General features: G+C 32.6%; 1 protein-coding gene across 1 annotated transcript; it reads left to right on the top strand.

The window, feature by feature from the left end:
* Positions 1 to 571: 571 nt before the first annotated feature.
* Positions 572 to 1,438, top strand: LOC128984886 (leucine-rich repeat flightless-interacting protein 2-like). Its single transcript, XM_054404256.1, has one exon. The coding sequence runs from the start codon at positions 572 to 574 to the stop codon at positions 1,436 to 1,438; it is 867 nt and encodes a 288-aa protein (XP_054260231.1).
* Positions 1,439 to 10,108: the final 8,670 nt, after the last annotated feature.

Genomic DNA, 10,108 nt, shown 5'->3' with positions numbered 1-10,108 from the left:
AACAATTTCAGATTCAAGGAAGGAGGAACACTGGATATTCGCAAGGAAGAAAGGGTACTACAGCTTGTTTCAGGTGTGGAGGAAACCATCACGTTAGTATCTGTGAAATTCCTAAAGTCATAAATTGTTGGAATTGCGACAGAAAGGGACATCTCAGCAAAGTTTGTTGGAGAAAGAAGCAAAACATGCTACAAACTGACGACGCTTCACCAGATAATGAATATAACGATGAGGGTGAGTGTCAAAATGTAGCCTACCATTCATGTCTATGTTATCCATTGTAGATAGGCAGAAAAAAAGTAGTAAACTATCTAAACTGTGTGATAGTATTTATCAACCAGAAGCTGTCAACAGGCCGAGGAAAATTATGTTAGAATGCACCATTGATGACAAGCGTAACTAATTTGAGTTGGATACTGGTGCTGCGGTCAGTACAATACCTTTACATCTGTTTCGAAAATTATTTCCAGAAAAGATTCTAAATAGAACAAGAATACGGTTAGGGACATATACAGGAGAAATGATTCGCCCCGTAGGTTTTGCAACAGTCAAAATTTGTTATAAAGATCAGATGTCTGTGGGCAACCTATACGTTATTCGGGGAAATGTAGACAGTGTATTTGGAAGGGAATGGTTGAAACTATTCAACATTGAGCTTCAGAAAGAGAATGATCACAGAACTAAGAAGGATGGAAACATAGTGGAATACAATAAGTCATTGACAGGAGGCCGGTACCACGATAGGAAGGGATTTAATCACCCGGCACTCGACCAGATATCCAAAGAGCCTGAGACTCGATTGGCCACCAAGAGACAGGCGAGAGATGAAGCTAGAGAAATCAGGACGAAGGAACTAGAAAGTCACCAGCTTTACAGCAAATATAACTTTAAAAACCACGATGTATACTCCACTCCAAATAGAGCTAGCTCTGTCACCAATAGTAGATCTCAGTTGTGCTCAAAGAACAGCTATAAATCGTCAAATTGTACTTCTGAGGACTTTAGGGAGGAGGTCAACAGCATGCAAGTTGCCAGTATTGATCCAAGGGAATGTGAGGAGAGGTTCCGCAAAGCTGTGGTGACCAAAGCACATCTGGACAGTGTGAAGAAGGCTAGAGTAGAGTACCAGAGTGATATGTCCAAGGAAAAATTCAAGGATTTTGAGAAACATCTTCAAGTTTTGAAAGAACACAAGGATACCAAACCTCTGAAGAAAGTTCAAGAACAACTAGGTGAAGAGCAGAAAACTCTAGAAGAACTAGAAGGTGTCCTACAACATAAATATGGGTCGGTAGATATTCGGTTGAAGCGAGTCCTAGAAGAATGTAATGGGTTGTTGGATGAGCTACGAGGACTCAAGTTGGAGTTAATGAAAAGGGGGAGCTGCATGAGTTCTACACCGATGACAGGGACGATATACAACAAAATAATTACATAATAGAGCTCAGGTTAATTTTAAGGGGGAAGTGTTGTACTGTCTTTAAATACCATATTTAATTGTAATATTTATCAGCTGACTTTTTGTTTGTTTTAGCGAATTTCCCTATAGGGAAGTAGCTATTACCGTAGGTGGCACGGTAAGACCTAGACCCGAGACTGATTTACTTTTTCATTTTGATGTCCCCAGAGGCCAAAAACACCATTCGTTCAAATTTTTATATATGTATATATATATATATATATATATATAGATTTATATATATATATAGATTTATATATATATATACGTCCGTGAACGCGATAACTTGAGTAATTTTTGTCCGATTTTGATGAAATTTGGTTTAAAGGTGTAAAGTGGGATAAACTTGAATGAGTTTGCGAACCAGCACGATCGGACCATGGGAACGGGGCTTTACGGGGGGTTTTATGGGGTAAAAATTGGTTTTTCTCACTTTTGACCCTCAAAACACAAAATTTCCCAATTCCTCTTAAGACCTTTTTAAAGAGCTTAAAAAAAAACAAATAATTTTGTATATAAAAGTATTTCTGTTCGATTATTAGTTACCGAGAAAATTAAAAAAATTGTAAATTTAAAATTACCATGTTATTCTTATGGAGAATATTGTCAAATGTTGTAGTTTGCTTGTTTATGGATATTTTTTGATCAAATTTGGCAAATTTATTTATTTTGAGTAGTGGAGAACTGCCGGTTTTACCTCACTTTAGACACGTTTTTCCCATGTTATTCTTATGGGGATTATTTTTGGCCACCAAATCTAAAATCCTGATCTTTGCCTGCAAATCCCTATAAAATTGTCAAACCTTATTTCTTAGTTATTCCCCATAAATATATTCGATATTAAGCAAAAATAAAAAAAAAACATTTATTGACCCATGTATGTGTATATGTATAGTAGTATAGTTTGTCGCAGCCGTTTTTTGAGGTGCGTCGTCATTTTTGGGCCAACTCCCCCCCCCTCACCCCCTCACCACTCCCCTCTGCCCCATGCACAATTGCTAGTACATCTACCATTCCCCTTTCCAGTTGATATATTATATTTCTATTTCAAAATCATGTATGTGTGTGGTTTGCACGCGAACTCGGCTCATGGCGTGGGCGCGCTCCTGGTCGCGGGCATGCTCCCTTGGACATCCTTTGTGGAAATCCATGAGTTCTGGCTACTTGGGAACCCAAGCCATTTGACATACAATAAATCACCCTTCCTCCTAATTACCTTTTCTACTAAATACATGTCTTTATACTTGGTCTTTAACAACTCCTCTGTATAGAAGCCTCCTCTGATTATATTACCATTTTCATCTTTCAAGATATAAGTCACAGGCTTTGTATTCTTTACTTCTGCTATTGTAAATAGTTCCCCTGTCCAATTCGGAGTATAACCTTTACTAAAAACATGTTTATACTTGGAAATCCTTACGCTATCACCTACCTTATATCTTGGCTTTTTAACTTGCACTACTTTAGAAGTCCTTTCATGCAACCTCTCATGCACATATTTACTGTTCTTAATATTCACTTGGTTAGGCTTCATTCCTATAGATCTATGCACTTTATTATTATATTTTCGAATTAACTTTGGAAGTAAATCCAACCATTTATAACTCCCCTGAGCACTAAATTCTCTATATAACCAATTCTTTAAAGTTCTCTGAAACCTCTCCACAATTGCAGCCTTAGTTGTAGAAAATGTGTGATAGTGATTAATATTTAATTTTTTCATTAGTTTGCTAAAATATTGATTAAAAAATTCTTTTCCATTGTCGGATTGAATGTTTTTAACCCCCTTTGGTAGAATGGTTTTAATGGCTTCTGTAACCACCAACCCTGTCTTATTCTTTAGTGGAGCAGCATAAGCTTTTTTAGAAAATGTATCTATTAAAGTTAAAATATATTTATTGCCAGAATTTTCTCTAGCATAGTTTTGCATATCAATTAAATCTATTTGTACAGTTTCGTTTATACCCAATACTTTAAAAGACCTTCTAATGAAATTCTTTCTTGCAGGCTTATGAAGTTCGTATGCAATTTCATTCATTTTTTATAACATCATCCTTTCCTGTAACTCTAAATACATCACCATTAGCCCCAATCAATAGATTATCTTCCATTCTTTTAAATACATAGTTTTCTGGTATATATGGTCTATTATCTATATACTTAAATCCACTCAAAGATGTGGGGTCAGCAACTAATAAATCAGGATTATATTCCATCAAATTAAAAATTTTTTCTCCATATACAAATTTTGATCCATCGTAATGCATAGCTTGTGACATTAGACAAATATCATCCGAATGTTCCCCCTCTGGTAGATTTCTTATAAATTGTTTTTTGGCATCCCAACATTTTTCTTTTTTATCAAAAGTTATAGTCTGTTCTTTTATAACACAGTCAGTTTCATCAATGGCAGGTTTAACACGTACTAACCTTTTATTATAAAAACTCCAATAGCCTGCTTCCATTTTTGGAACTTGTGAAACATTCACAGCATCTTTACTATCTGTACCTTCCATCAAATTGCTAAGTTTCTGTTTCTTAGCATTCCAAACACCATTCTCTGATTCTAAAAATTCATAATTATTATCATCTTGTATAAATTTACCATCTTCTTTTCGTATTAAAGTCTGTTGTAAAGTGGGCACATCATCTAAACTTTCACCCTTTTCTACATTAGTAATTTTCCGTTTCTTAGCATTCCAAACACCATTCTCCGATTCTAAAAATTCATAATTTTTATTGTCTTGTACAAATGTACCACCATCTGTTCGTATTAAAGTCTGTTGTAAAGTGGGCACATCATCTAAACTTTCACCCTTTTCCACATTAGTAATTTTCTGTTTTTTAGCATTCCACTTTTTATTCTTAGATTCTAAAAACTCATATTTAGTTTTACCTTGTAAAAAGACATCACCTTTTCTAGTTAATGTCTGTCCTAAAGTTGATACATCATCTACAAACTCCCCATCTTTAACATTACCAATTTTACGGTTTAAACAATTCCAACTATCATCTTGTAAATTTAAAGTAGGTTCACTACTCATGGTTGCCGCCCTGGGTTCTGCAGGCTTATTATATGGATTATATAAACGATAAAATTTATCTATAAACATATTTTTATTTAATAAATAATTCTACTTTCTCTCAATTCCTCAATAATGGAATCTATTTCATTATCCACTCCTGAGTTACCGGCTTGGTGACTTAGCCAAAGAAGTCTTAACCTATCTACAAGCTCATTAGGATCATCCCAATAAATATAGTCTATTTTATTACCAGTCACTTGTCTCAAACCTTCACCAACAGATTTAAATAGAGGTTTAATTATATTAAGATATTTAGTATGTCTATTACTTGAAATTGGTGCACCATCTTTGTAACTCTTTAAATGTCCATTTGTAGCTTCCAAAATCTCTTTATAATTTTGCAAATCAGCCTGAGTATAGTTCTCAGGTTCTTTTAACGTTAACAATTCCCATAAACCTTTTGTCCCCTTGTAGGTTTTATTTGCAACTGTAACATCATCATTGTCAATATCAACTTCCTTATTTCCAATAAAAAATTTATTTGCTTCTCGTCTAATACCATATGTAGTGTCTGTCATACTACTTTTACTGAGGTAATTTCCTAAATAGTCTGATGCTTAAAGACCAAAATCTAATTTCTGTGGGGTGGATTGCTGTAATGGTTGTAATGGTTGTAATCTTGGTATCATTGATATTCTAGATGGAGTCATTGGGAGTATCTCCATTCGAGGACTCTCTGATGTGATTTTCTTTAATTCTTGTAATGGCTCTATTAAAGGTTGGAATGTTTGGAACCTCTCTTCAGCCTCTAGAAACTTGCCACGTTTTAAAGCTCTATATTTCTCTCGTATTTGATTTGCAGAGTCAACTAATTCTTGTTGAATGTTTTTCATCTTTTATTTACATTTTATTTATCTCATTTGACAAAGGATTGTACTCAAACACTTTATCATGTATTATCAAACAATATGCAGATGTATTTGCTGGCACATTTTCTGCAGTTTCAATCTCTAATTTAATATCAACAATTCCTTCTTTCACTGTTTCGTTCTTTCTAGAACAGTCTATTACAATTAGTGGATATTTCTTCATAAACTCAGCCCTACTAATCATAGGATCTGGGATAGTATTATAGTAAGTCTCTCTAAACCTCATAAACATCTCATAAGCTTTAGAGACATCTCCATTTTCAAAGTCGAGATTTAAATCACTATAAGGATAATATTCAGAGTTTAGAAATACTTTGAGATTTTTTAATTTACAGTGATCAAATTCATCAGTTCTTTTTCGTGCACTATTGTCCCTAGCTGTTTGGAAACCAAATATAATATACCTAGGCTTCTCTAAACTTGAAGATGTCTTTACTGACCATGTATGTCTTGTGGTATTGGGATATGATGGAAGTTCATGCAGCTCTAAACTTCTAAATGCAATTTGCAAATTTTTATTTTGCAATAACATCTTTTGTAATTGTAACTTCTCTCCATCTGATGGTATCACGTGTGGCATTACCCATTGAATTGAGTTAAGTGTAATTTTGGGAATCGTATCAGCAGTGCCACTGGCTGGAGCACTAGTGGTTGTTAATATACAATTCAAATCATTTTTGGATCTTTTCAACACCAATTCTTGTTTGACATTTACTAATACCTTATTAAAATCCTCAAATATACCCATTAACAGCTCTAATGGCAAACATGTACTAAACTTGCCACCTTTATGGAACTCTTTTAAATTTGTGTCAGAATCAAATGCTACATTTGACAATTTAGTAGTTTTATTGTAAGAGCTCAATATTTTCATAAGACTAGAAATTCCTGGGTTTCTTACAATGTATATTTCTTTACCTGCAACTTCGTATCTAATTTCATCAAATAAGAACGCAAATGCATTATTTATAAAATGACCTTTTTCATGATTTTCAATTTCTCCCTTAATATACAGATAACTCCTACACGGGAGAGTTAGCAAATCTTGATTATTAATACATATTCGAATTTCATCAGAATTATTTATTGCCAAAGTGTTGTGGGGAACATAGGAGTGATTTGTAATTTTAACCACACTATCGTCGAATTGGGATTTCCCTGTAACGTCTAGAAAATCTTCCATTTTTATTAATAGAAAATTTTAACTTTAGTCCTATTGACTTTAGGAACCTAGCATTTTGTACACTTATAGATAAATTCTTATAAATTCTCATATCTTTTTTATATGACAAGTAATTGTAGTTTCTTCTCCGTTAAAGTCAATTGCCTTGTCATGTTGATCGGCAAATGTAATACTGACAACATCTAAACTTCTCTTATTTACAGGAAAATATATAATATTTCTTGGAACTTCAATAATTTTGTAGCCAGGAGGAGCTTCTGGATAAAAGCTATGTATGGTGTGTGATTTGTTGCCATTTAAATAGGACCCGTTTGCAATATTACATTTTACTCTAATCACATTTACATTATTAATGTTTATTTTATTTGTAGATTCAAACTGAACACCAGGAGTAGAAACACCTTTAAATCCTAATAAAATAGACCCTAAACATGGTTTTGTAAAATCAAACACGTGGCTAGAAAGTAGTGTCGCTTTCATAGTTTTATTATTAGCTGTAAGGAAAAAGTCTGGGACTTGCTTTTGAATTTCCTTTGCAAGCTCAACCACCTCATATGTTCCTTCAGAAATTTCTATTGTAACTGGAGCATTGTGGTCATAATAGAAAACATCATCACCTTCACTAATGGTTAACTTTTTTCCTTTAAGTTGATTTAATTTTGGAATAAGCCCTTTGAATAAAAGTTTGGATTTAGTATTAATTAATGCTTCTCCATTTTTACCTACTATAACTTTAAGTTTTCCATTTAATAACCGGTTTAAATCATCAACTGAGATATCTCCTTTTGGTAATGTCATTTTCTCTACTTTGTAATATGTTAAAGTATTTAAAGGTTTTTTAACATTAAATATTGAATTATAACTTAAATATTGAAAATCTACCAATCCAATAACATAATCATCATTTAATTCTATGGGAGGAAAGAATACTGACTTTAGCTCTGGCTCTGTACCCGAAAATGTTATAGTAAATGAATCCATTTTTATAAAGAAATATTTTTTATGAATGATAAACATAAAACTCCACAAATAGAACTATTTAAATCTTGTATTTGATCGGTTGTATAGTAGATTTTATATCCCTCAAAATATTTAATTACTTCTTTTGGAGGTTGGATTCCAAATGGGTCAAAATAAATTACAATATCTTTATTTTTACGATATGCTGTCCAATGTGTGCCAGATGAGCTATCTAAATTAACTATTCCGCACTCTTTTACTCTTGGTGTTAGATTTTTTAGCTCGCTTTTTAGGTACACTCCCCTGAAGTGAGGCACGTCTTTTGCGGCCTCTAACAGCTGGTAGTTGTCCATCTTTTTTATTAAATTTTAATCCCATTCCCATCTTTGCTTTTGCCTTCATCAAATTTGTCACGGCATAAGCAGCTGCTCTTTCAGCAAGATTTGCATCCTTGGCCGTTACTCTAGTCCAAGCTAAGTCTGCTAATCTCATGTCTGCTTTGTTCCGAGCAGCAGTATCGGGATTATTCATGTAGAATATGTCATGCTCTTTACAATAAGAGTCTAGTTTATTTTTTGGAGGTACATTTTTAGCTAAATTCTCACGTACATTCGTCCCAGGTCCACAGTATTGATATGTTGGTATGTGAAGTGGAAATGGAAGGTTATTTATAAGAGTATTCAATAACCCTCGACCTCTGTAAGGCTTTAGGAATAAACCTTTGCCCTTTTTACATGTTTTCTTATTAACATTTTTTACCATTTTTATTATATAAAAAATGTCTTTTATTCAACAAAAACACAAATTTAAAATAGTACATACTAAAGAAAATATACCAAAGAAGTTGGGTCTATTTCCTACCAATATTCGATGTGTTATTTGCGGTCCAAGTGGAAGTGGGAAGACGGTTGTAATTTATAACTTAATTGTAAGAAAGGAAGGATTAAAATTTACAAACTTATATTTAATATCCAAATCGTTAGAACAAGAAAAATATAAAAAAATAATTGAAATATTTAGTTTGTGTGATGAAGTGAAATTACACACGTTTACTGACTGTGAAATCACACCAAATGATGTAAAATCACAGTCAGTTGTTGTATTTGATGACATAAATAGTCCAAATATTACACAATTTTTCTCAATGGGTCGACATAAAAATATTAACTGTTTTTACTTGTGTCAATCTTACAGCAAAGTACACAAACATTTACGTGATAATGTAAATTTCCTAATATTATTCAAACAAGATGATTTAAATTTAAAACATGTATATCACAATCATGTTGGTAATGACTTTTCATTTGGCCAATTTAAAAATCTCTGTCATCAATGTTGGGATAAAACTAAATATGGCTTTTTTGTAATAGACAAAGAAAGGTCAAAGAATAATGGCAAATATAGATTTATGTTTGACCAATTCTTTCAAGAGGATGGTAAGGGTAAATAAATGAAAGATTTTTTTTTAACATTTGCATTTATTATGCATCTACACATTTTGAACATCGATTTTATAATGACCGAACGCAAGAGTATTGATGCCATCTTCTAGAATAAACCTCTTGTCATCGTCAAAGGATAGTACTTTTTTATTCATGGTTAAGGTTTGAAGATGATGATTTATAGATTTAATTCTTGTCACATTCTCATAGTAATCTTGCCCAGTTGCAAGGCAGTTCAAATAATGTTGATGTCTGAGGAGATGTTTAACAGTGGCACCATCAGCTCCTTTAGCTTTCTTCACCTCTAAAGCTTGCTTGTCTTCTTCATATAACCATTTTAGAGGAATGTAAGAATATAACTTTGGTCTTAAACCACAATATTCATACATAATATGACCACCTAATTCATCTTTAAACTTTCCAGTGACTTTTTTATTTTTATCAGAGTATAAGAAATGGTCTTTACTATATCCAGAGGTATCAAAATAGTGTAAGTCACATTCTATTTCCTTGTAAAAGTCCTCTGTAACTATAGCATACATTAATGAGTCTGTATCTGTCATTAGAAATCTTTTGTTCTTAAATTTTGACATATAATTATAGTGGAAATCATACATTATTACTTTACTGATATCTAAAATGGTCATTCCTAAATATGTTGGTTTATTAAACTTTACAACTAATTTATTTAAATGTATAGCATGTAAATTGTTATCAAACTTTTTGCTACAGTCAAACCTTGGATTAGTGACATATTTTGTTAATAGTGACTCATCCTTGAGATATATATCACGAAACTTGCGTTGATTCATGATTGTTCGACCAAAGAGACTATTATTTAACAATTTATAAAAGTCTTTTTCGAAATCAGTTTTAGCACATTTGCGTTTTTCAATATTAAAATTAATATAGGGCGCAAGCCATTTAGACTGTCTAAATTTTAAAATTCTATGGTATTTTGTTACAATCAAACCCAATTCCTCATATTTTTGTAATGCTTTTTAATGTAAAATATATTTAGTTTTGTCATTTAAATTAGGTATTAATTTGCCATTCATTTTCTCTGGTGCTAATGGATAGTCATTATGTAAATCATGTAAGCTTTTATC

Source organism: Macrosteles quadrilineatus, unplaced genomic scaffold (genome assembly GCF_028750875.1).
Source record: "Macrosteles quadrilineatus isolate MER2022 unplaced genomic scaffold, UCM_ALF_1.0 Scaffold_2__2_contigs__length_208266976, whole genome shotgun sequence".
Taxonomy (NCBI): domain Eukaryota; kingdom Metazoa; phylum Arthropoda; class Insecta; order Hemiptera; family Cicadellidae; genus Macrosteles; species Macrosteles quadrilineatus.
Note: the sequence above shows the minus strand (reverse complement) of the source record. Positions and strands in the feature narration are given on the sequence as shown.